Below are 27,934 nucleotides of genomic sequence, written 5' to 3'. Positions count from 1 at the left end.
ATATGCTCCAGCCGCGATACTCCAGCTTCGGAGAAGAAAGAAGGCGCAGTGCTCTCGCTCTCCTGGCAACAATGTATGGTCTCGAACACCCTGTCTCCTCCGCGCACAATGCAGGACTCACCTTGAAGAGAAAGAGTGGGTGCTGCGGAATGGCTGTGTTCCAAGGAAACACGTTGGAAGCGAAGGCCACGAGCAAGATCAGAATAACCGCCATAGCAATGTTCACGAACCAGATGTCTAGTACGCTGACGGGGCACACATTGAAGACGTAACGGAACGTCTTTCCCCACGAGGCGCCGCCTGTTGAGAAATGAGGGACAATTGTCGTGGCAGCGCGCTGCATCCATGCTGCTCGACGCGTTCGATATATACTGGGAAGAAATGTTGGCTCGGTTGCTCGATTGAGTAGTGGGGTTTAAATATTCCGAAGAAACAGCAGGACTGTGAGCAATGCCAGAGGGGGAGGGAGGGGGGAGGGGTCTCCGGGTTAATTTCAGCCTCCTGGGGTGCTTGTTTAGCGCAAACCTAAATCTCAGCACACCAGCGTTTCTGTGTTCAGCCTCCGTTCGTATACTTGGTGATAGTCAAGAACCGAAACGGCGACCTTGAGCACAGCAGCAGAACGCGGTAAGCGCTGAGCCGCCGCGGCGGCCATTGGTACTGTATAAAAAACATGTACAGAAACGATCGACGATGGTCGTAAGCGAATAGCAGAAACGCTTCCAGAAAGATGTTCGCTCTACCAAAAGAATGGTGCTTTCGGGGGAGATATTGTTGCAGTGAGTTTATTGTGACGGAGCACCTGAAAGGCTAAACAGCGATTGCGATATCAAATTAGTGGACAGCTATACGAAGTAAGGATATATTGTTAGTTTTATCGACTGTATAAACTTGTAAACATAGGCATGCTAACCAAATTGACGAGCATGGTGTCATGCACGCGCAAGCGAACATGAGCACATCGCACTGGATGGCCACGGACGAAATGCGAAAACACCCGTGTACGTAGATTTAGGTGCACGTTAAAGAACCCCAGGTGGTCGAAATTTCCGGAGTCCTCCACTACGGCGTGCCTCGTAATCAGAAAGCGGTTTCGGCACGTAAAACCCCATAATTTAATTTCAATTTTTACTGGATGGCCACGGAAACTCGATGTCGAAGCGCTGGAGTGACGAAGCGCGGCAGCAGCAGCGAGAGAATTTACCTTCGTGCTGCGTCTTGCTTCAACGTGAACTAAGCCTCGGAACCACAGCGCGTGGTGGTGGGCTGTGTTCCCGTAGCAGATGTATTTCAACATACAGCGGCCCGGAGCAGAACGCGCCCCCTTCCTCCCTCTAAATCTTCCCAGCGGAACTTTGCGTGCGAGTGAAGACGGCGCGCTTCCTCCCCGCTTTCCTCCGTTGCGTGCGCGAGATTGAGTCGCGATCACCGACTCACCCTAGCACGCTTTCACTCACAGATATAGCATGTCGCGCGCGGAGACCATTTCATTGGTCTGGGACTTTATGTGGAACCGCTCGGTGACGGTGACACCGACAGTAGAAATGCGCATGGAGTGTCCATATAATTGCTATCGCAATAACAATGTTTGTGCACATACTATACACAGCCAACACGGCCGGAAAACAATTACGCGCGACGTCCCGGCGATCATCTTATCCATCCATTTCAACAAATTTTTCGTAACATTTGACCTACCCTGGGTGCGGAACGCCGCCTCGGAGCAGATTGATTGCTGATTACTGATTTTATTTATTACAAATACCCATTGTACGGTATGGTATTCATTTTGCTCATGAAGTATGTCCTGTGGCGCCTCGCGCAACCCTATATGAAATCCGCTGCAACACAAGAACATCACCTGGATAATTCGAGTTAACTCCAGTTCACCACCTCTTGACACTATTCCTGCGCATTTCATTATCTAGACTCGCAACGAATTTTCCAACGCCTTTGACTGGGTTTCTCTAATCTCCGCAGCTACTCCGTTATTCGAAAGTAGCACCCCTCGTCGGCTTGATATATCCCATGATCTATCCAATTCCGCTTCACGTTTATCTCCAGAATTCACATCATAGACCTGCATTTCCCCACACCGCTGGTCTCTCTGCTTCTTAGTGTCACAAATGCACAATTTTAATTTCCATCGCTCGTTGAGCGGTTCTTAGCTTTCCTTCAGTTCCGCTTGTTAGCCTCCAACTCTTAGGCCCTCTAGTTTGAAACGTCCGGTTTATTTCTGTAATTATGTTTACGGCGCGTAGTACGCACCTTCAAAGTCGTTCTGGATGCCCAGTACAGTCAGCAGGTTGTAGGTAGCCACGGTTGGGAGCACCGAGGTCAGCAGCGTCAAGTGGCGGTCCCGGAACATGAACTGTGCCAGCGAGCCGAGGCTACCGGTGGTGGACAAAACCCAAGCAGGCAGCACGGAGCACAGCACCGCGACGCAGATGAACCCAGCCAGAACTGCGAGAAAAGCCGGAGCTGTACTGTCTCACGAAAACTGCCACGCATATATTATAGGTGGGTCTGCACAATTACTGCGCTCGGGAGGCCAAATCTGACGAGAGAGTGACTCTTATTCCTCTGTAAGTTTTCCTGGTTGGCTAACGCGTTGACTAGTGCGACGCACTGGTATACATAGGCAGCCACCGATATTATGGCGCCGCTTCACAAATGAAAAAAGTAGGGACAGCAAGCAGATTTGGACAGGTGAATACTATGCACAAGAGCAACTTTACACAACACACAACCACGTCTAAGCAGAACTTTTATGGATATACCTCAAATTGAAAATGAATGGGATGAAACAGTTCCTATGAGTCACTATTAACCAGACGCCGTGATTTCAAGCAGTTTTTTTACAATGACCTTGGAGCCTTAGCCGATGCTTACTCGAGGTGAACAAACAGGCGACCAGCATGACTAGGAGCAGCTGCAGCGCATTGTGCACGGCGAACACAAAGAAGAGCAGCGAAGGGTCAGTATTCTCCAGGAAAGCGTTGCCCTTGCTGCTCCGCGCCTGCACAACGGTGCAGTAGACACAGAGACCACTGTGCACCAGGCACGTCAAGAAGCTGCAGGCGAAGTGACCTGTCCAGTAGAAGCAGTCTGACAGGCCCATCAGCCGCTGGAATTCCTGTATTGAAGATACGTAGATGCAAGTGTCACGCACACACAAAAAAAAAACCTACTTTTCGTTCAGCTGTGTGGCAGCTATGCTTCATTGTGTGTCAGATGCAAAGGAATGCACGATGAACAAAAATACCTTGTTGAATCACAACATAATTTCTGTCGAAGTTGTTTCTTTTAACTAGTTATTATTTTTTGTACGATTATCATTATTTGGGAACTTAACACCCTCTTCGGTATGTCTGCCCGTATCTAACCTCTTTCACGGCAATTTGAGCCACTGGGCATGTACCACTGGACTTGTGCCCGTGTAGACATGTTGAGAAATTGCATATGTGCAATTGCGAATGTGATGCTAGGCATGTGAACATTCTTGGCTAATCCTCCAGGATGGGTATGGCACCACTGGCTATGCGACCGCATAGACAAGGAGCTCGCGTAGCTTGAAGTGAAGAAATCAGAAACTTAAAATTGAAAAGTCGTCTATACATAGAAGTGAAAAAGTCAGCATCGAAAGCAGCCGAGTGTTGAGAAATAAGTGATGCGAACGGAATGGAGCAAGTGTGTGCATTGAGCGAGGTGTGCTTAACTACAGCGGAGTCAGGAAGATGTCGGCAACAAAGAATTGAAGAAGTCGGCTACACAGAAGGGAAGACTTTGGCAATACGGTTTGTTGCTACATTGGTTGAACGCTAATCGCATTAACGTCTAGAATTATCATGCGATGAGTTCTGCTGAAATTTTCGATTGTGGTCCCTGACGCGATTCCGGGTGCAATAGTGCCGTCCATGTCTTCGGAGTCACGGGAGGCATAAACGTAGGATAGTATTCAAACAAAGGGCGAAGAGATCTTTCATTAGCAACAAAGTTCTTGTTACATTTTAGTGTAAAGTTGTGAACAGAGTCAGGATATTCATGAATGTATAGTTGCTTCAAAGGGAACAATAGGTTTTGTCGCACTAATCGTTCACACTTTTCGCTTCCTGTTCTTGCGTCCAGACTACAACACTCCTTCGAGCCTCGCGGATCGGCTACCGGCTCACGAGCTGCACTAACAGCGGAGGGAACGAAATGAAACGCAGCCTGCTCCGCGCCATGGAATTCTTTACACAAGAGAATCGTAAGCCACAGAGGTGAAATAAGTTCGGCAGCTATTCGCTGACTGTGTTGAAGCCGAGTAGACTTGAGAAGTTGTTGCAGATTATTATTGTTATGATATCAGTTAATACGAACTCGCCTGTTCACCAATCGTCTGTATTTTGACAGTATTTTTATGGTCCAATCGGGGGTTTTCCTGGTGGATTGACAATAAAACAAAGTTATAGGTATGCCTGCGCTGCTCAGCTGCTTTCAACGCTAAAGTTTTTTTGCTTCTAGTAATGTTGGCCCCAGCATCACAAGGAAACCGCCCCCACAGGCGTAGTTGGCAGATAGAAATACTTTTGCTGCTTTGTACTGTCTATTCAAAGATTCTTCTCGTGGCAGCCGACTGTCAAGTGTGTCCTGCCAATGCCTACGATGTTTCGCGATTCTTGTATGGCGTGCCAGAAACTGTTGCTGAATGATGAGCGATATATGGCGTGCGTAGAGTGCGTGTAAACAAGCGTTCGTTATTTGTAATCTTTATTTTAAGACGCGTTGTATTGTTAATTATTCGTACCATCTGGAACAAGCATGCTCAGGGGTTGCTCCTAACACTCTTTTTTCCAGGAGCAGCCTAAGCGGGACGCCTGGGTTTGTAAAATCCCTTGCAGAGCAAAAAAAAAAAAAAAAACAGGCTTCTCTTGCTGAGCTGTCACCAGTAGTTCTCGCAGTTAGTAATGAAGGAATCTCGGCACTAATTGAAGAAATTAGGGACGTAGAAAAATCCTTGATACACTGTCAGCTCTCCACGGGAAGGTTGACTTGTTGCTTCTGAAGGCGTAATTCTTGACTGGGGCTAAAATATTCACTCTTTTTGAATGTCAATTAAAAAACCTGACTCAGCAGTACGAAGCGATACGCGAGAAACTAAGTTCATATGAGAACGGCATGCAGTATCGAGATAGTGAAACTGGAAAACTGAAAGCGACTGTGCAGGCTCAAGCAACGCTCCTGAAGCGCTTACAACAGGAGCAACACGAGTCTGAACAGTACAGCTCTAAAGCGAACTTGGAAATTCACGGCATACTCATATTTCAAAACGAGAACCTTGTAAGCGTCCTTGGCAATTTGCTGGGAAATTGTGAATGGATAACTTTTCAAGTAGAGATGCGAGCCGAACGCACGACAAACCGATTTGTTACGTCCTGTGTAGTCACGCAACATTTAGCTGATCACTACTTTACCGCCTGCCGTCTCGCTACGTATTACTTGCTGCTCAGGGCCCGCAGTATGAAAGAGAGAGCCACGTATAAAGAAACGCGTGTGTCTGTGGTTGACCAACGTAAATCGATTACTTTGGTAGGAAGTCTTGAGCCATCTTTGATTTCTGGTGCACCTGGAGAAGCATATGCAATATTTTTCGAGCACTTACAAGTTCTTGAAAAAAAGTGCGCACTTGTTATAAACAGGCGAGATCACAGTTGGTGAAATCCCGAAATTATGTGGCGATTACTGACCGAGACTTACTGTGGAAACAGTTCAGGTGTAAGCGAATAATAGTAAGCTTAATGTTGACTACACAGCTGCAAAAAAACGGAGTAGCTGCCGTTATTCTGTATGCAAGAAGGCGATGCTTCTAACAGCAGTTCAAGTTATCCCACAAAAGCACGGCTGGGACAATATCGCTGATCAAGGATCATCTCCTAAAAAGAGAAAAGCTTCGTCTCCCGCAGATGCACTTTCGTGTGATCCTGTGCGCAGCGCTAAAATGTTTATTCAGATTTCGCACGAGTGCAACAGACCGCTCACCGGCGATGGTATGTCAATGCACGCTCAGCTAACGGTATTGGCGTCTGCTTTCTGCCCACGTTATCGCTCGGTCTCCCTGCTATAATTGTTTTTAGCTTTGAGGCGGAACAAACCTGCCGGCATAGGCGGCATTTCTGTATCAATCCTTCAACAAAATTTTGGGGCCCTTTCCGGGTATCTTACTCGCCATGCTAAATGGATTTCTAGTTGGTGTTCCTTGTCGAAGCAGCAATCGTAAGACCGCTAGTAAGAGCCAGAAAAAAGCCAATATGCAAAGGTATAGAGCAATTTTTATACCAATTTTGTCCCGAATACCAGATAAATTTGTATAAAGGTGCATGACTTCCTTAGGATAAACTTATTCTTAGTTATTTCAAATTGTCAGTTTCGTTTTCTCACATCCAGGTGTCACTGCCCTTTCCGAGGAATCATCTAACGAGTTGTACTCATTTATTGATCAAAGCTCGTATGCGTGCTCCTTGTTCTTAGATTTGGCTAAGGCATTCGACACAGTGAAGCCTACTAGAAAAAGCGCACTTGCTCGGTTTGAGAAGATCAGTATTTGATTTAATAAAACAGTATTTCAGTAATCACACGCAAGTAGTATGCTTGGAAGACCAAACGAACTTTGGCAGTAGGCTAGAACAGAGCGCGTGAGTGCCGGAAGGTTTCCCATTTCATCACCACTATTTCTTAACATATTCAATGGCGATTTAGTGTTAGCTGTCTCTTTTGATCATTTCTTTTTCAATATGTAGATGACACTATGTTGGCAACACAGCATATCTTTTACACGAAAGCCATTACTTTGCTGCAACAAAATGTGTGCGTTGAATCACTTGGTTCGTTTATGACTTTGTCTGTGAATCGGCAAAAAAACTAAAGTCGTTTGTTATAGAACTCCACTAAAGGGGGTGGTTAGCGAATTGTAGCTGTTTTTACACTGTCATAACTGTACTTCATACAGATTCAGGGCAGCTGGAGTCTGTGAGCTCAATTCCTGGGAATTTACTTTGTCAGTCATTCAACGGGGCGCAGTCACTTAGTATACATCTGTATTACACTCAGGCGCCTCGCCTGCGTGCTATTTAAAATTACATCTTTTCTACGGACATCTGTGAAATAACCATTATGCATGTATTTGAATACAGCATACTCAGATATTAAGTTACACTGTTTTGATTTTGTTCTGCTCTTGAAAGAGCCGCATGCGTAAGATCTTGAAAAGCATGCTAAAATGTATTGCGCCCAATTTGTCCGTGGCTGACAACGCTAATTTGTTTTTGTCTCTTGATCTACCCTCACTTAAGAGGAAGCCTTAGCTCGGGCCCAACTCCGATGCGGCCTAGTCAAATACATGTAAGGCGCAAAAACGATTTTCTGAGATAACCCCTGGACTGATTTTAATGAATTTTTTTTTGCATTTGAGAGAAAGATTTATATTCCAGGGACTGCTGGAAGCGTAATTTCGATTTAGGGAGTGAAATTTGTTAAAAGAATATTAAAAAATTCGAAAGTTCTAAAAGCATAGACGCACGAAGTTGATAATTAGCTCTGCATCAAGAACAGATATCGTCGTTCTGTAAACGGCATCCATTAGATCATTCAAAGAGGACAAATTCGATATGTCAATTTATATCTTGCGTGAATTTGTTACCTTATGTATAAGGGTTCCGCAAAAGCTGTATTTCCATATTACTGAACTTTTTTAGATTCATGTGTAAGATATCAATGTTGTTCGCTTTAGATGCACTATCAGATGCAATTCACAGAATTGTGATATCATTTTTCTTTGCTGAGTTAGAGAGTTGTAAACTTGATAGCTTCTGTTTCTGAAAATTCTCGATTTCGCCAATTTTTGATAAAAAATTGACATTCTAAATAAACATTCGAAACCAACAGTCACTATATTTTAAGCTTTTCTTTTAAATACAACAAACCTCGTTAAATTTGGTGCAGTGGTTGCCGAGAAAAACGAATTCTCCTTTTACATGTATTTAGTAGGAGCACGCACGCTATAGCTTCCTTTTAAATCTATATTTATACAAGGAGTTGTTTTACGGAACTTCTGGAACTCCCAGTTCAAGCAATATGATATTGCTCTTAGAGCATTACGGAAATTGCCACAGTACATGGTGCCCCATTGTACTAGATATAGCAAAATCAGAAGGCGTGTCTGTGTTCCCCAAATCTTCACTATAGAAGGTGTGTCTATGTTCTCCAAATCTTCAGTCTTATCGCCGATTATCTTAGCTGCAAGCACAAAGCGTAGCTGGTAGAGTATGGTTAAGCTATTGCCAAACTTCATATGCTTGCTGCCTTTTTTTCCTGTGGCCTCGTTGTTGCTGTCAGTTGAGTTTCAATTGTTTCTTATACAATGCGATTGTTGTGTATGAATACAATGGTTTTTCTTGTCATTACAACGATTGCCATTTTCTTTGCGCTCATCGATATTGCCGGGCTTAGTCACACCAGCCACTTTTGTTGGCTATAAAGTTTCTTCTTCTTCTTCTTCTTCGTATTATTATTATTATTATTATTATTATTATTATTATTATTATTATTATTATTATTATTATTATTATTATTATTATTATTATTATTATTATTATTATTGGCATGGGACAAGCGAAAAAGAACTGATGTATTTGTAAAACGTGTCGAACTGGGAAAAAACGCGCCTTTTCTCAGTCAGAAGCGGATCCTGCAGGGAAAATCACTGAATCTGAACAGGTACTGCTGCGCGAAATCCGAGAGATTAAAGCTAGCCTAGCATCACTGCCAGTCTTGCACCAGAAAGTTGACTCGCTCTGGCTGCTTAAGGCAGAATTCACAAAGCTGTCTAAGACTGTCGGAGAACTGGAAGAATCAGTCACGTTTATGTCAAAGCAATATGACACGGCACTTGAGCAGGCGAAAGCTAGCACAGAACTTGCTGCAGCACACGAGGCGGAAATTGGCGCATTGAAAGCGACGGTGCAAGCAAAGGCAGAGGAACTTCAAGCTCTACGTGAAGTTCAAAACGAAAATGAGCAATATAGCAGAAAATGTAATCTGGAGATTGAACGACTGCAACAAGAAGAACATGAGAACTTGAAGGAAAACCTGGTTGACCTTGCGAATAAGCTTGAGCTGAACTTTTCGATCTCAGACATGGAAGCAGTCCATCGGCTGCCTAGCAAAAAAGAAAACCAAACTGTGCTTATCCGTTTCTCGACAGTATCAGTGAAAGAGGCGTGGTTTGCGCGCGTAAGAACTGCGGCAGTTATGTGTGACTGATTCAGACCTGAACCTTTTCTTCCGCGACAATCTAACCAAGATGAATCGGGACCTGTTCTGGCGCACGCGCATGGCAGCAAGAGAAAAAGCATTGAAGTACTGCTGGGTGAAAGGCGGAAAAATTTACGCAAAAAAAGATTCAAATGCCTCTCTCATTCCTGTGAACCGGGAAGCTGATATTAAAAGAATTGCTTAAGCACAATGGCAGCTACTTTCAGCGAGTTATCTGATTTCACCTCTTTCAAAAAATCGTTTGGGCGCACGTCACCATGCGATTTTACACTTGTGAACGTAAACATTAGGAGTCGGCGTAAATACGGGCACAAATCAAAAGTGTTAGCTGAATATTTACTTGATTTTGTAGATACTTTTGTGGTCACAGAAATCAACGTGTCAGAATATTTCCTACATATGCTCTCGTTAAATGGATGCAGGTGTTGCAGCATAACACGGACTAGCCATAGAGGCGGTGGTATTGTTGTATTTGTAAATTCAAAATATGACACTTCACTGGTGGACTTTACGTTCGGGCATGCGGAATGCCTCGCCGTAAAGGTTCGTTGTGTAAATTATGAACTGTTATTGTTAGTGGTATACCGGCCCCCAAGTAATAGTGCTACTCGTTTTGTGTTGGAACTAAAGAAGCATTGAAGAGCTGGTCATCAATGGATCTAGTTTGCCTGGCAGGGGATTTCAATATTAACATTCTATGTCCAACAAACACCTTAGTATCGTAATATTTATCCGCTTTGGCATCCTATGGTTTTACGTCAACGGTGATCGCCCCGACACGAGAGGCAATTTTGAATGGCCGTTTTGTAACGTCTTGTTTAGACCATATTGCGGTTCGAGCGCCTAATCATTTGCTCGCTTTTTGTGTTATCACTCACAGATTATCTGACCACTACGCTGTCGCTTGCCGTCTATCCCTAAGTGTATCGTTCGTTGGCACGCGGTATTCAAGTGATAAGGTCAGAACCACGTGAGAATTTCAGATTAAGTTTGTGGACCAAAAGAAACTTGATAGTCTCATTGTGAACTTTACCTGGTTTTCGTTCATTGACGGTAGGCCCCCAGACCAAGTGTACGATAGCTTTTGAGAGCGTCTAGCACATTTCGAACGGTGCGCCACATGTTCCAGGAATAAAAAGTGCAGGAAAAACTATTCATGGATTAATTCCGATATTGTGCAAGCCATATCTCACAGAGATTGGCTTTGGAAAAAAAGTAAGTGCACCCCTAACAATAAAGACCTCCAATTAGAATATAAGATTGCAAGAAATAAAGTAGTTGCTCTTCTCCGGGCTGCAAAACGTCGCTTTTTCTTACACACGTTTAATCAATCGTTCAAAAGTGCTAGCAAAACTTGGTCGCTGATAAACCATCTCAGAGGGAAATCCAAGACTGCAAAATATGTGATAGAACATTTTCCCGGAAACCCTGTCGAAACAGCTGACTTGTTCAATCATTTCTTCAGTCAGGCTTCAACAGAGGCGTTATCTATGCCTCGGCTAGATATGACGCTTTGTGATTCTTTGGCAGCATCTGCATTTTTACCGCGGCTTTCGAAATCAGACCTTGCCCGGATCATTTTCAGTTTTCGAACGAATAAACCACCTGGAGTAGATGGAATATCTGTAAGCTTGCTGAGAAGAAACTTTGAGGCGCTTTCAGATATTGTGCTTTTCATGTTAAATGGTTGTTTCCTAGATACTGGAAGTTTGCCACAAAATCTAAAACTGCTTTAGTTAGACCACTCCATAAGGCAGGAAAGAAATCTATTATTGAAAACTACCAGCGTATATCCATTTTTCCGCATTATCTCAGGTTATAGAAAAATATTTGCTTCAGGTTATGACTTTTTTTCATTCAAAAGTTTTCAATTTTGTCTGACCGACAATTTGGTTTCGTGCAAGGCCGGGGTACAATTTCGCTCCTGGAAGAATTCGCAGATGATTTGTATTCTGCTTTTGAACTCAATCTCTTTAGCTGTGCCTTGTTTCTCCACGTATCCAAAATCTTTGATTCAGTTTGGCATGACATAATACTTCGCAAATTATATCTTACTGGTTTTAGGGGCCCCTTCTATACTCTACTTCAAAGCTTCCTCACCGACAGGTCTCACATAGTTGTTATAGGTACCAAATACTATAGCAGCAAATTATCCCTTGGTGCTGGTGTCCCTCAAGGGTCAATTTTATCGCCTCTTCACTTTAACATATTTGTGAACGATTTCACTTCAGTAATCCCAAATGGTAAACTGTATCAGTATGCAGAAGATATCGTCCTTGTAACAAAGCATGTTAAATACAAGAAGGTTGTTGAATATCTGCAGCAAACGGTGCATGTGCTATGGTCTGGCTTTTTAAAAACAAACTTACCGTCGATCAAAAGGAGACAGAAATTACATACTTCAAAAATCCCCAAAAGATTGGAACCACAGTCATTCCAGTGTATCTTCATACCCAAGACTGCTTATCCTGTAACTGTACTCCTGTGGAAAATACAAACTCAAATATCTCGGCATTCATTTCGATAGTGACTTGTCGTGGCATAATCATGGGGCGCATGTATGCTTCAAACTAAGATCTGTCGCATGTTTATATACTCTTTAACATTAAAAGTTTGGTGCCATTTCAGACTAAAAAAAAATGATAATACATTCCTTTGCATACAGCACCTTAAGGTATGGTACAACAGTTGCCGCTTTCTGCTCCCAACGTTGGCAGGGCAGATTTGATAACCTCTTAAAAAATACATCAAGAAGTGTGGCGTACAATCGAGTGACACCATCAAACAAAGATATTTTTCATAATATCGGTTTCCTGTCCTTTCAATCTTTATTCATTTCTACTCTTGTGCTGCGCCATTTCTAGACGGATGAATTTAAGCATCCGCACGCCTCCCCGCGACCGCTGCGCAAAGAAAAGCGTTTCGTTGTACCGCGCGTATATACTAGATACGGAACAGCAAGACGCTGCGTGTATGTCCCCAAGATATTTAATAATTTGTCAGACGACTATTTTTCTGTGGACTCTCGGTCTAAATTGGAGTCTATTGCACATGTTGTAATACAGATGTATGTACTTATTTTCCTTTTGTTTGTCGCAGTTTAGTAGTGATTACTGTATGCTTTTGTTGCGATGCCTTGGAAACATGATCGACGTTTATCACGCTGATTTGTTTCCCTTTGTCTTTGTTGGTTTTAAATTTGTGCATGTGTACTGCAACCACATCGCTTAGCTGACGATGCCGAGCCACGTCACACAAGTCACCATTGGCTTAGATGGGCCCGTTTTGCTGTACTGTTTTTCTTGGGTGCTTAATAAAGATTATTATTATTATTATTATTATTATTATTATTATTATTATTATTATTATTATTATTATTATCAGCAGTCCTATTGCTCTCCTATGCGCAGCATCTACATTATTGGAGTCAACTGTACACTCAATAATTACGTCCTATATTAAAGATACTATCATTCTTCAGTAGCGTGGTTTCATATCGGGACGCCCAACTACGAACCTCGTTGGATTCATGATGCATGCCTCTCAAGCACTGCATAAAAAAGGACAGAAGGATGTCATTTACGTTGACTTCAGTAAGGGGTTTGATTCTGTATGCCACAAAATACTTTTTTTAACGTTGAAACAACTTCATCTGCACCACTCTGTCACAGCGCTGATAAAAACACCTACGCGATCGGTACTGCTAGTTAGCGTAAATAGTCAGTCGTCAGAACTTTAAGCGGTTACAAGTTGAGTTCCTCAAGGGTCTGCCCTGGCCCCTGTCCTTTTCTTGCAGTTTATGAATGCAATTTCGGTTGTCATTAAAAATTCTTCAGTTTTGTTAAATGCTCACGATGCGAAACTTTTCTAAGCGGTAAAAAATGTTAATGATTGCGCCGCTCTTCAGAAGGACATTTCAAACTTTCCGTCATGATGCGCTGAAAACAAGCTGGTCACAAATTCATCAAAAACGAAAGTTGTAAGCTTCACGCGGAAGACTAACAGGACTTTATTTCCTTATAGCGTTAAAGACGTTCTCCTGCCAAGAGCTCAGGGAACGAAGGACCTTGGAGTGTACTTCGACACCTCTCTGAGTTTCTCGCCCCAAGCTCAACAGACGAGGCAGCGTGCATATCGAACGCTCGGCACAGTGTGTCGGGTGATGAGAAACTTCAAACAACCTGGGCCCTTTGTAACTTTATATAAGACCGTATGGCTTGCAGTTCTTGAGTACGACTCCGCGGTTTGGGCGCCTCTTGTAGGTCAAATTGTGAACTTCTCTAAAATGTGCGAAAAAAGGTAAATATATTTTAAACCATCTTGCTCGATGTTCGGACCTCTTCCTTTGAAGTAAAAACAATCCACATCTGCATTTAAACATCGGTTCTGTCAGAAAACATCTATACCCATAGAGCTAGCACAAGCACTCACGTTACCTACCCTCACCTTAGACGCACCAAATCGGATGTTCTTTTCCTTCACAAAAAAGTAATTCAAGGAAATATTTTGCTGCTCGCACTTGCTTTCTAATGTGCGCTCTTAAATTCCGTAGAAAGCCACAAGAAAACAGCGGGCCTTCCAGCCTTTCGATTTTTGTGACCCTCTATCTATAGAGTGCGGGCGACATATAACGCCCATTAAGAGTGCCTGGATGTCTTCATACCTAATTTTAATATTTTCCTGAAAGGAGCCGCAGAGAGACTTCAATAATTGAACAAAAGCTCGCATCTGTTTTGTGTTCCGTAATTCTGTCATCCTTATCTGTCTCTCCACTTTTGCTTTGTATTCTCTTCGTGTAAATATTTTATGCTGTTAAAATATCTATTGGCAAAATTATGTTTTTATGTGGGCGCACGTGTGTATGTATGTGTAGGCATGCACTGTTTTTCCTGTGCACTGTTTTGCTGAGTGCGCCAGCACCAAGACCCTCGAGTTGTTCCAGGGCACTTTATTAATTAAACACCTTTGTTTGATTGATTGATTGATTGATTGATTGATTGATTGATTGATTGATTGATTGATTGATTGATTGATTGATTGATTGATTGATTGATTGATTTCATGAACCTTTCGGGTTGCTTCATTGCCCACGGTCCATGAAATGACATATATTGGTCTGTACTTCGGCAAAATGCGAAGCTTCTCTTCACAAGTTAAATATGCGAAACAACGTGGCCTTCGTGCTCTGGGTATTGTTTGTCCTATATCGCAAAACTTCCACTCCTGTGTTGCAGTTCTAGAATTGTATTCGACTCTTCTGTCTTCCAATACTAGAGTATGCCTCTATAGTGCGGGGGGGGGGGGGGGTAAAGTGTAGATGTAGTTCCGGCCTCACCGAAAAAGTCCAGGCTAAATTGATATCTACTTTCAAGCGTTGCATTTGCCGTTCTGGCGACCATAGTCCAGTCCTCTCAAATGTACCCCAACTCACGCTTTTAAAGTCAGACCTTCCGTCTCGCTATGAGGTGGTCCATGCATTATGCATTGCCCAAAGTTTCTTAGTCATGTTTCATATTTCGTTCCGCGAAAGCTTACCAGGCAGCATTCCACATTTTCTGTGCGGTTTTGTTGGATTAGAGACTGTCCCATGGCTCGACTATAAAAAAAAAAACATGTAGTAAGTATTCTACCTGTATTGACATATTTCAGGATTTATTTCCTGTGTTTTGTATATATGTAGATAATCATGATGTATGATTATTTACCTTCTACGCCTGCCTACCTATACGCCAGCCTGTTTCCCATTTGTTCCTCCATCTCACATTGTTTTGTCAATCACATTTATCTTCTCTGTACATTTTGCCTCACGTATTACTTTCTTTAAGTGTACCAGTACGAATGCTACGTAGCTGTTGCTGGATACTATAATAAACATTTGATTGATTGATTGATTGATTGATTGATTGATTGATTGATTGATTGATTGATTGATTGATTGATTGATTGATTGATTGATTGATATCAGTGCTTCAGACAGGTCTGCTCTGATCTCGAAACGAGAACCTCGCTCTGAGTCCTCGATTGATCTAGAAGACGTGGACTGCTGATATACAAAAAAGCTATGATATGCAAAAAAGCTGCCTTAACTTTCTCATTCAAGCTAGTAAATGGTTTGATTGATTGTACAGAAAAATTGAATATGGTTGGTAAAAAAATTCCGTGAAAAATAATTAGGGTTTCTACACCTCTTCATGCATCTACTAATTTGCGTCTGAAAGAATCTTTTGGCCAGAATTTGGCGAATCTGCAATGAACTCTCACACCAAGTTGCTATATTTTAGAAACATCTGCCCACTTTCGCAGCAGCAGTCGATTCCTTTTCACAATCTATTTACAAAAATGTCAATGTTCTTTTCTGTATATTGTATGGTAAATAGTTATCGCATAGCATGTGCACTCATTATTCTTGTTTGTTGATGTGGAGTGTGTCCCAGCTAACGTTAGCCAAGCTGTTTGAAGAACGTAATGATAGAAAAGACAGAGGGAAAGATACGATTATAAAATGTACGGTGCTGGGTCACCAAATGCCTATCAAACAACGGTAGGTCTGATAATTGTATCTTCACCGTATTTTTTAAAATTCTTTTTCTTTTAACAGCCTGGCTAAGTTAGCTGGGGCACCCCATATACATATCCGCCTTGTTTCATGTAACCGATACCATATGCTGGGTGTCCTTACTTACAGCAACTTGAATCAATGTACCTTTTGTGTCTTATATCTTATAGATTGTTCTGTTTTATGATATATATTATGTGTATTGCAAACCGCAATATGCAGTCTTTTCCTGTGTATTGATGCATACATGTCTGTCTTACCAAGCTTTGTGTCACGACATCACTTCAGCGAATACTACACTTCTTTCATATCTTTCTAGTGAATGCCTACTCCTACCCTGAACGAGCCATAGTTGTTTTGAATGAATGAACCTATTTTCTGTGCCCAGCCAAATACTTTCAAGTTTCCTTTGCAGCTTTCTGCTATAGTCGGGTGGATGACAATTTTCCATTTTATATACCCTCCTCCACCTTGCGGGCTTCCGCAGAACTGATTCGTCATATTCAATAAGAGCTCTGGTTTAGAGACACATATGAGCCGATGGGTTATGTAAATGTTTTATGACGTTATTTACTGTTTAACTACGCAGAACAACACTGCGCTTACAAGCGCCGCCTCGCGTGCACAGCAGGCGAGAAACCGACGAATACCGCCAAACTCCGGCAAAGAAAGCGTAACTTTGAAGGCGCTGGATATCCTCGCACGCGTGTACTTTGTACCTCTTCGAAATGTGAATGTTCGAAAGGAGGAGGCAACGAACGTGGGTCCTCACCCTCAGTCCACCGGAGTTCTCGTCGCACAGTCGCCAGAAGAGCCTCAGTGCGGGAAAAAGGAGGCCCACTCCCAGCAGAATGAAGGATCCGATCCGGTACGGCCCTGTGTTCTCCGGGAAGTCAGGAAGTGGAAAAGGTCTGGCAGAGATCTGAGAGGCACAAACACAGGAGGCGCTGAAACCAGTCAAACTCGATAACGCTCTTAACACACAGTAACATCTACGCGCGATAGTCAATGGGCAGAGCATTGAGGTCTCGTGCTGGGAAACCCTGGTTCAATCCCTGGTCACCCTGGGCCCATATGAGGCATAAGCATGTGAAAATATTCCCTACAATATCAGGGTGTATTCAGGGTGTAAAAATAACGGACCCTTAACCTTTTATTTATTTTCTAGTAACCGAGCTATTACCACGGAAGACAACGAAAATAGTGTTTTTAAAGATTACTGTAAAACATAAATTGATTTACCTTTTCTCTGAAATTTCTAAGATTACCCTTCAGGGTCTCTTCATGTTGAAATTATGTTCGGGCGAACTTAGAGCAGCAGGGACTTTTGAATGTTGTAAACAGAGCTTCTTTCATTGAATAAGCGAGAAACATTAGCATAAATGAACGTTTTGGACAACTTCCACTTTCAAACCTGTCCGCAGAATTCATCGCCAGGTTGGCAGTGCCTTTTGTTAGCACTTGCCTTGATTTCATCAGCACCGGTTGCATTCTGGAGCTTGATGTGAGCCGTGTTAATGGCAGCTTGAGCCAAGTATGCGCTGCCTGAAATGAGAAATTTCTAATTAGCTTCTGAAATGCAAACTACCACCAGTTGTGCTGCTGAGGGCACAGCACGTATTCGCACTCCCTATGCCGGCAATATGCAAATCACGTAAGCTATAGGGCGGGGACAGCGTAAGGACTCTGTTCCAGTGACAGCCTTGTCACGCTTCGTAAGTAATTCGAGTGGCGCGCCGCCCGCGTTAGCGCCAGCATCGGACGACCGTGAACTTTGCATTCACTTATTTTATTTTTTATTAGGCTTACTTACAGCGCCAGGAAGGCATTATTGTCCAGAGGTTACACCATTGAACAAAATGCCACAAACAAATATTTCTATAACGGCAGAACAGTGAGTACAAGAAGCTTTTGATATTGCTGCAAGAATGAAAAGAAAAGGAGCAACACTTATTATTTCAATAAAGACAAAACGCCCCCCCCCCCCTAGTACAGCAATCTACCAATATTCAAAAGCATTATGAGGTGGATAAGGTTAATTATATAAAAGAGAAATTTAAGAGAGCGAAAGGAATCCTTAGATTGCAGCAACTACGTTCGTGCATTATGAATTTAATGTTTAGTGTTATAGCAGAAAAAAATATTGTTCTACCACAGAACTACTTGCTATATGAAAGTGACAACTATATAACTCCTCAGCCTTACAAGAATACCGTGAAGCTGCACCCCACCACTAAGCGTATCCGGAAAGCAGTTGCTGCATGGACTGGAATTGTGTTTCACGTGCCTGTGTGGTTTTCACGTCTGATGTATTTGCAGCGCTTAAATGAAACAAGAAAACCCGAGACAAGAAACGACCACTGGACAGGAAGGACAGGGATGATTCACCGTGACCTGTTGTCTTTACTCTCGGTTTTCATGTTTCGCCGCGTGCGCTGGAAATGTAATGTCGAAATTCAAACTAGCCCAGCTCTATGCCAGAGGTTTTCACATATGCCAGTCCGCGCTTTCGCTTGATAAACGTAATTGCATGGCAGGGTTAGTGGTTGTAACTTCCTGTACCCAGTTGAACTGAGTGTGAACGAAAGTGAATAGAAGGGTTCGAAAACGTTACATGCCAGTTCTCGCTGTTTTCAGAAAAAAATCAGAAAAAAAAACTTTGATCACACACGAAGTTTATATATTGAGAAACATGGAGGATTGCGAGGAGCGACATGCCGGCAAATATTTACGTGTCTGTCGTCTAAGCATTAAACGAAAATTGCTAAAGCTTAGTTCTCGGCCTGTTTAAAGGCGTTGTACTAAACGCTTCAAAAGTTTCTCCGCTTTCCTGAGAGGACTGAAATCGGTAGAGATTTGATATTTTGAAGAAAGGAAAGCCACTTTACGAGTGACTTGTTCCGATAGTTTGAGACATGGATAGTAATCTGCTTTGAAAATAATTACTTTACTCTCACATTCTCTCAAGTTTTATGCTATTTACAAAGCATTAGTTGGTTTTACCTGGTCTCATACGGATAGTATGGATGGCAAGGTGTTCATATTTCGTTGAAGCATGAAGAATGTTGCTATTGATCAGCGATAACTATTTAATCTGTATAGGTTAATTAGATCTTTCCTACAAAGTCGCTCATTCAAGCATTCCGTACTGTCATCATTCCATTATTCGCAATGTTTCTCATGTTCCTCGTTTCTCAGGGGGAGAGGTACACTTTGGGCAATGGTCTTGCGAACTAAAATGTGTGTGGATGGATTACTGCCCTTGCGAAAATTCCTTCACAGTTCTGAAATGCCTCATATGCGGGCAATGTCTTACACGTGGCAATCAGAATCAGAATCAGAAGTTGTTATTTGAAGTTTGACCACATTACAAGTATTTAGTATGCAGAAGGGCATTCATATATGGGCAATGTTTTAAAGTATGTGACACAATTGCAGGCAAGTGGAACTCTTATTGCAACTACTCGAAAGAAAAAACTTCGCTCGAAATTTGGCTGTGATTCTTCGAGGTTGCACAAATCTGCTATCTTTTGTTCGAGCCGTGTGTTTCCATTGAGTTGCAGCAAAAAAGATGGTGCTAGATGTAGTCGTTTATTGGAAAAGCTGCTGCTTTTATTTCGCATTTTTATATTCTGCATCGCCAAGAAGCTGTTCGCAGGTGTCATTGTATTCGGTATGGGGAAGCATAAGATATATGCAATATTACAAGCTTATACGTCGCTCGACAACGACATGACTTGATCACACCCTTTCGTGACATTAATTGTTTTAAGTATTCGTCTTTCCTAGAACAATAACCGACGGACACCCACTGCTTAAGAATGTACAGTCGAGCTCCTCTGCAACGAAATGACCTGTATAACGAAGGAATCATGCAGCCCCGATTCTAGTGTGAGCTGTGTGATGCGCGACTTGTTACAACGGTTACAACGAAGTAACCTTTATAATGACGATTTTGCAGGAGCCAAGCACTACGTTATGAATGCGTTCGATTGTAGCTTTAGAAAGTACCGGCTTATTTTGCCTCTCGCTTCAACTGAGCTCTTTTGCAATCATTATTACGTGTATGTTCTTCTACACATTGCTTTAGTTCGAAATGTTTGTTTTATCCTGTTACTGCGCGCTTGCTAGTTTAGTATTTATATTTTCAAGATAACCGTTTCTTTTCATGTATCGTACTGCTTTAAAGTGTTGTTATGCCTAAAATTGTATTCTTCATCTTTCTGCCGAACATTGTGATTTCTATTTCTGCTTTATTGCGAAAACTACCTGCAAGAAACCCAATATTGATAAAGGTAGAGGATTTTTAAATAAATAAATAAATAAATAAATAAATAAGGCTATGCATGGTCGGAATGTGCCGATTTATTGAACAGCGCATTTTTATCTGTATTTACAGAGGAAGACACCACATCATCACCATCCCTTGACACATCTCATTAACATATCAATGCCAGAAATAATTGTTAGCGAAGCAGGTATTTTTTCTTCACTAAATAAACTTAAAGGTGCTTCCGCACCTGATCACACTGGCATTAATAATAAAGTGTTAAAACATCTGTCACCTAGTTTATCACCTATATTGTGTGCACTCTTCTCGCAGTCTTTATCAACTAACACTGTTCCGCACGACTGGAAAGTGGCAAAAGTCATACCCATTATTAAGTCCGGAGACCGAACTCGCCCATTAAGTTACCGCCCCATCTCCTTTACTAGTATTATTTGTAAATGACTTGAACACATCTTGTATACTGAAATCATTAACTACTTAGACGACCACAAAATTATTGTTGATTACCAACATGGCTTTCGCCGTGGTTATTCATGCGAAACACAGTTAGCCGGCTTTTTACATGACTTGCATTCATACCTAAGCCTAGGATTTCAAGTTGATGCTATCTTCCTGGATTTCTCAAAAGCTTTCGATCGCGTTGCTCACGATAGACTAGTACTGAAGCTAATGAACCTTAACATTCACCCAACCGTTATTGGATGGATTAAGGATTTCCTCTCATCCCGAGTACAATACGCGTCTGTTAACAACAGTAATTCCTCTTCTACCAAAGTAACCTCCGGTGTTCAGCAGGGCAGCGTTCTTGGCCCTTTACTTTTCCTAATCTATATTAATTGAATATCACCTGCCTAACTGTGTGTATTCCCACATCAGACTTTTTGCCGATGACTGCGTAATATATCGATTAATTTCATGCGACAATGACAAAGATATTCTTCAAACTGATCTTAACGCTATTAACAAATGGTGTTCAACTTGGTTGATGACTCTTAATACAGCTAAAATGAAGTTATTATCATTTACTAGGCGCAACCACCGTATTCCAACATCGTACGTAATATATAACAGCATAATTGAACTTGCAACTTCATATAAGTACCTTGGTGTTCACTTACAGTCTGATCTAACGTGGCATCATCACATCCGCCTGACGTTGGCATCAGCTAACCGCTCATTAAGCCTCCTCAAACGCAACCTTAAGTATGCTCCAGCTAAACTACGCAGACTAGCATACATCGCATTATTTATTACGCCCAAAAATCGAGTATGCACCAGCTATGTGGGATCCTTGTAAAACATATATCACCCAAGAAATCGAATCACTGCAAAACCACCCGGCCCGTTTCATTTTTTTCTGGTTATTCACCTTATACTAGCATATCAGCACTAAAAGCTCGCGCTCAGCTTGACGACTTATCTCATCGCCGCAGAATTGCCGGCCTCTCGCTGCTGCACAAACTTTATCATCATCTGCATCTTCACCGTATCTTCGAACCAGCGACAGCCTTCTTTTCACGCACAGACCATATCTTCAAGATAAAACGCATAAGTTCTCGCTAAGCTAAATATGCTAACTACTTCGTTCCCCGAACAATTGTTGCATGGAATAACTTACCATCACGCATTGCTACTCAAACCGATTTCTCAACCTTTCAGGAACTTTTACGTAATAGTTACGTGTAAATATCCACCATGTACTGTTGTAACGTTTTTTCATACGTTGTTCACTGTATATATTTTGATCATTTGTTTTACCGTTCTGCGTGTATATTGTACACGTGTATTCATGTCTCATTAATTTGTTAAGGTGACAACTGACGCAGTTTAGAGCAACACCTCGTTTTACTTCTTTTACATTGTGCCTATTTAATACCCTTAATTTGTTTTCTCAGACAGTTTTGTAGTTTCTATCTGATTTTCACTTGACTAATCTATTTGTGTATTTTGCTAGACATCGTACCTTTGTATAACTATTGTGTTTTTTGTAAAACATTTGTATAACTTTTGTGTACTTTAGTTGTTTTTTTTCGTAACGCGCAAAGCTCGCATTTTTCATGTATCCGTTCCCCCTATGTAGTACCCCTTCGGGGGCCTTTAGGAGTATTATGAAATAAAAATAAAATAAATGATCGATTGAAGGACGTTGTACATTAAGCCGTGAACGCGAATACTGTCTTTCGTGAGCTATTTAGTATTGTTCCTGATTTCTCCTAATCTCATACTGCACACAGCCTGGACGACGCCTAGGTCGGTATGCGAGCTCGAACTCTGGTGTCTAAGATGTCGTAAAAGTAAATTAGGTTTACTAGAGCGAAATGTTGTACAGAAGTAATCCGACCAAAGTATATCTATGATGGATATAGACCAATTTTTCAACAATTTGGCGCGGCTTCCTTGGTATAACGTGAAGGTTAAAGTTGCCGCCTTCTTTTTTAAAAAAAGTTAGTCTTGTGCCTACTTTACAAATACCCGCCGTGGTTGCTCAGTGGCTATGGTGTTGGGCTGCTGAGCACGAGGTCGCGGGATCGGATCCCGGCCACGGCGGCCGCATTTCGATGGGGGCGAAATGCGAAAACACCCGTGTGCTTAGATTTGGGTGCACGTTAAAGAACCCCAGGTGGTCGAAATTTCCGGAGTCCTCCACTGCGGCGTGCCTCATAATCAGAAAGTGGTTTTGGCACGTAAAACCCCAAATATTATTACGTTACAAATAACTTACCTCCAGAGTTGAGAAATATTTTACTTTCACCTCACAGGTACAGAGCTTGTGTTTTAATATCACATGCGTTTTCCGCCCACTTAGCAATCTCCGTAAATCGAGTAATCTTAGCAAAATCAAGGATATTGCGAAGATTACTAAAAGGTGAAAAAGGCGCCAGATACTCAAGAACAAGCCTTCTTACCAATAAATATTGCCAAGCCATTCAATTTTTTTTTTTCATGATTTTGGCGGCAATGTTGCCAGCCGTTACGCCGAGGAAAGAACGGTACTCCCTGCTGTTCTCACCCCACATTTCCCTGTCAGCCTCGTGCTCGTCGTAGAACTTCGTGGGGTAGCGGAACCCGATGTCCGTGCCCTTTTTTCCTGGGTTGTCGCTCTCGAAGTAGTGCAGCGTGTACGTCAGTCCGGCGCCAACGGGGTAGCCAAAGTGCACGCACGCGGCGAAGTACACGGGAGAGCAGGCGCTCACCAGGCTGGGCTCGTCTTGGAACGCCTTCCGATCTGCGCCGGCGCGGTGCGACGCGAAAGCGGTCATCGCTGGGACTAAGGTGGCATTCACAGTGGCGACTACCCGCCGTGGTTGCTCAGTGGCTATGGTGTTCGGCTGGTAAGCACGAGGTCGCGGGATCGAATCCCGGCCACGGCGGCCGCATTTCGATGGGGGCGAAATGCGAAAACACCCGTGTGCTTAGATTTAGGTGCACGTTAAAGAACCCCAGGTGGTCAAAATTTCCGGAGTCCTCCACTACGGCGTGCCTCATAATCAGAAAGTGGTTTTGGCACGTAAAACCCCAAATATTAAAAAAAATTAATTATTATTACAGTGGCGACTGGTAAAGGTCCGCGACTGGTTACTGAGGAGCTGCTCGCGGCGACCCATGTTCGCACCGGCGACCTCCCCGTCCACACGCCTAAATGTCGCGCGGTTGCTGCCGATCAGGTATATATACTCGCACAAACATGGCCACGTAAAAAAAAAGAACTACCAGCGTATTTCGATATGCTTCTCTCGCGCCGCTAATTGGTTCAGCAGCTTTTTGAATCCAGTCGCGAAACTGAAGAACTGGTCAGTGAGCGACTTCATGAAATTGGTCACTTTTTCGGCCAAAGCGACGATCTCCAGCAACCTTGTCGCGCGAGTTCTTTCAGTCGCCTGTGTGAACGCCGCTTATCCTAGCGCGACCGACCACTCGCGACCTCTCGGGCCACAGCGGACGGCATGGTGACAAGTGTCATGCTTCGTAATTATGCATGCAATCGGAATTACTAGTTTGTGAAATGGCTGAATAGCTTGGCGGGATCGCAAACACAGGTGTAGCGAACTTTAACCATTTAGACTGTCCGAGTTCCCGCTTACGGAACACTTTGGCGTAACCACCTAATCAGAGCACTAATCAGTGCTTTATACTCAATTTGGTAGAACGAAACAATTTTTTTAATAAGGAAGTTGAAAGCGAGATGAGAAGAGAAGCATAACATTCACGAGCGGTGGAGCGTCAAGTCACAAACGTGCAACGATATCATAAAATAATAACCTTACACAGAAGCCGGTAAAATTTCTTTCTTTCTTTCTTTATTTGCTTCCAGTGCTAAAAATACAATGGCAGAGCTAAGATAAAAGCTGCAGTGAGGCAGCTTGAGCTGCCCTTAGCCCCCGTGTTACATGCTGGCAGACAGTCGCGCAATCAACCGTCAAAATTGGGAGGTGCCATATGTTTACAACATTTAAACTGTTTTATTGTGGATAAATATTAACGTGCTTGCACCAGTCTCGGAGAACAAATTTTTTTTCCTAAATTAAACGTTAACTTCTGAGGCCGTCGTAAGGGAGTCCGGAATAATTCTGCCCACCTGGGGTTCTTTAACGCGCACCCAGTGTACAGCACGCGGGGATTTTGCATTCTGCCCCGACCGAAATGAGGCCGCCGCGGGCAGGATCGAACCCGCAACTTCATGCTCAGCAGCGCAACGCCTTACATCCGCCTTAGCTATTTGCGGCGGTTCAAAATTGTGTGTGTTTTCTACCAACGTCTCTCGCCCCCGGGGTGATATTGCAAAGCTTCTCGACTGAGTACATTAACCAAGCAATCAGGCCTCCGGGCAGGTTGACAATTTTATAGCCGCAGACTTTGCATTATACAGACCATACAGGACAGTTTTGCACAGGGCAGTGTTGGGCTACACTATAGTAGACCGCCATGACAGTCGCATTGGTAGAACCTGAATTGTGGTCCTAATAAGTACGTCTAGAGCTAACATTGTGTTTTGCTTGGACTCCACAGGATCAGGCTGGCAGTGAAAACTTCAGCAACGGCGAATCGCACACAAGCCAACACAGGCACGTACCCAGGATTCTTTTTCGGGGGGGGGGGGGGGGGGCACCACCTCCATCTTCATCATCATCATCATCATCATCATCATCATCATCATGTTTTATGTCCACTGCAGGACGAAGGCCTCTCCCTGCGATCTCCAATTACCCCTGTCCTGCGCCAACCGATTCCAACTAGCGCCCGCGAATTTCCTAATTTCATCTCTCCACCTAGTGTTTTGTCGTCCTCGATTGCGTTTCCCTTCTCTTGGTACCCATTCTGTAACCTTAATGGTGCAACGGTTATCTAACCGGCGCATTACATGACCTGCCCAGCTACACTTTTTCCTCTTGATGTCAATTAGAATATCGTCTATACCCGTTCACTCTCTGATCCAAACCACTCTCTTTCTCTCTTAACGTTATGCCTAGCAATCTTCGTTCGATCGCTCTTTGCGTGGTCCTTAACTTGCTCTCAAGTCTCTGCCCCATATGCACTGGCATAATGCACTGGGAAATGCACTAGCAAATGCATTGGCACTGGACATATTGCACTGGCAAAATGCACTCATTGCACACCTTTCTTTTCAATAAAAATGGTAAGCTTCCAGTCAGGAGCTGGCAATGTCTGCCGTATGCGATCCAACCTATTTTTAGTCTTCTGTGAATTTCCTTCTCATCATCAGGGTTCCCTCTGATTAATTGACCTAGGTAAACGTACTCCTTCACAGTCTCTAGTGGCCGACTCGCCATCCTGATCTCTTGTTCCTTTGCCCGGCTATTTATCATTATCTTCATCTTCTGCATAATAATATTCAACCCCACTCTTACACTCTCTCTGTTAAGGTCTCCAATAATTTGTTGTAACTCGTCTGCATTGTTGTTGAATAGAACAATGTCATCGGCAAACCGAGCGTTGCCGAGATATTTGCCGTCGATCTTTACTCCTAAGCCTTCCCAGTTTAATAGCTTCAATTCTTCTAAGCATGCAGAAAATAGCTTTGGAGAAATTGTGTCTCCCTGTCTGACCCCTTTCTCTATAGGTCTCTCCCTGCTTTTCTTGTGTAGAATTAAGGTAGCTGTAGAACCTCTGTAGATATTCTAACGCGAAAGACGAGTCAGTAAGACGAGAAACTATTTACAGATTATATTTACAACAACGGTTGCAGCGCTGACCGGTTAGATTCACAGCGCCAGCCCAGTTCGTTCTTCCTCCTCTTTTCTGGAGTGATGGCGCCTACGCGCCTCGTTCAAACAAACAAATACCTCACGCATGTAGCAATATTTTCCAAGCTTTTTACGTAAGCGTTCTGTACTCCTTGATTACGTAGTGCCTCTACGATTGCTGGTATCTCTACTGAATCAAATGCCTTTTCGTAATCTATATAAGCCACATTGAGAGGCTCATTATACTCTGCAGATTTCGCGATAACCTGACTGATGACATGGATGTGATCCATTGTAAAGTATCTCTTCCTGAAGCCAGCCTGTTCCCTTGGTTGGCAAAATCCAGTGTTAAACTTATTCTATTGGAGATTATTTTGGTAAATATTTTATATAATACTGGGAGCAAGCTAATGGTCCCATAATTGTTCAATTCTTTAACGTCTCCTTCTTTTTGTGGATTAGTATAATGTCTGCATTCTTCCAGTTTTCTTGGACCCTTGCAGTCGATAGACACTTCGTATAAAGAGCCGCCAGTTTTCCAAGCATTATGTCTCCTCCATCTTTGATTAAATCGACTGTTATTCCACGTTATCCTTCCGCTCTTCATCGTTTCATGTCCTGCAGGGCCCTTCTGACCTCATCGCTAGTTATAGGAGAGTTTCTGTGTACTGTTCATTGCTGTTTCTAAGTGAACTATCGTGACTCCTCTGGGTATTGTATACAGGTCAGCTTAGAATTTTTCCGCTGCTTTTACTATATCTTCGAGATTGCTGATGATATTATCCTTTTTATCTTTTAGTGCATACATCATGGTTTGTCCTATGCCAGGTTTCTTTTTTGCTGATTTCAGGCTGCGTTCATTTTTTTCGGCTTCTTCAGTCTTTCTCAAGTTATAGTTTCGAATATCAGTTATTTTCGCCTTGTTGATCAGTTTTGACAGTTCCGCGAATTGCGTAACGCTCTGCGGCCGCCCGTCCCATATAACCGCGTAGAGCGCAGGACTCTGCGATTCTAGACGTACTGCGCTCACTGCGAAAGGTTAGAAAAATACCCACATAAGCATAGCAGAGAAGTGGCTACGTGAGGCGGTTCGACCGATAACTGTAGAAGCGTCATTCAAAACAAGTAATTGTTCTCCACTTCCGGCGGCGTTTTCTCTACTTCCTTTTTAAATAAAAAGATGTTGATCCATAAATATACTCAAATACAACGGTTCACTTTTTTATTATTCGCTTTTGCTTGCAGTTTGGTTGTTGCCTTGGCTCTCTCCCTTAGTAGATTGCTTAATTTCTCAACTCCTTGCTATTGTTGTTTCCGGTTGCCAATTTTGAACGAAAAGTGCTATACAGTTAGGGAAAAACAGACGAGGTAACGGGCGACAGTCATCTTGCTTATGGGTTGAAGGGTTATTGCAGGGTTTCATGATGGACGCTCTTTCAAATTTTATTTCCCACCTTATCTAACTCATATCACGTGTATATGGTTCCAGGCATCTGCCAGCGTCGCGGCGAGCCGTAACTCAAGGAAACAATGACGCAAAGGGATAAGTTAAACGCAATTGGCGTTTTCTCC

At 42.9% G+C, this 27,934-nt stretch overlaps 1 protein-coding gene across 1 annotated transcript in view; it reads right to left on the bottom strand.

Annotated features, from left to right (window-relative positions):
• The window catches only part of LOC142574784 (ATP-binding cassette sub-family A member 17-like), a 93,720-nt gene extending 70,301 nt beyond the window's left edge, over positions 1 to 23,419 (bottom strand). Inside the window, exons 1-6 of the mRNA XM_075683798.1 lie at positions 23,170 to 23,419; positions 17,334 to 17,413; positions 16,641 to 16,790; positions 2,893 to 3,136; positions 2,269 to 2,463; positions 122 to 300 (exon numbers count right to left, since the gene is read on the bottom strand). Of these exons, the coding sequence (XP_075539913.1) occupies positions 122 to 300; positions 2,269 to 2,463; positions 2,893 to 3,136; positions 16,641 to 16,790; positions 17,334 to 17,413; positions 23,170 to 23,419 (1,098 nt within the window). The remainder of the gene's footprint in view (positions 1 to 121; positions 301 to 2,268; positions 2,464 to 2,892; positions 3,137 to 16,640; positions 16,791 to 17,333; positions 17,414 to 23,169) is intronic.
• Positions 23,420 to 27,934: the final 4,515 nt, after the last annotated feature.

This window comes from Dermacentor variabilis, chromosome 3 (assembly GCF_050947875.1).
Source record: "Dermacentor variabilis isolate Ectoservices chromosome 3, ASM5094787v1, whole genome shotgun sequence".
NCBI lineage: Eukaryota > Metazoa > Arthropoda > Arachnida > Ixodida > Ixodidae > Dermacentor > Dermacentor variabilis.
Note: the sequence above shows the minus strand (reverse complement) of the source record. Positions and strands in the feature narration are given on the sequence as shown.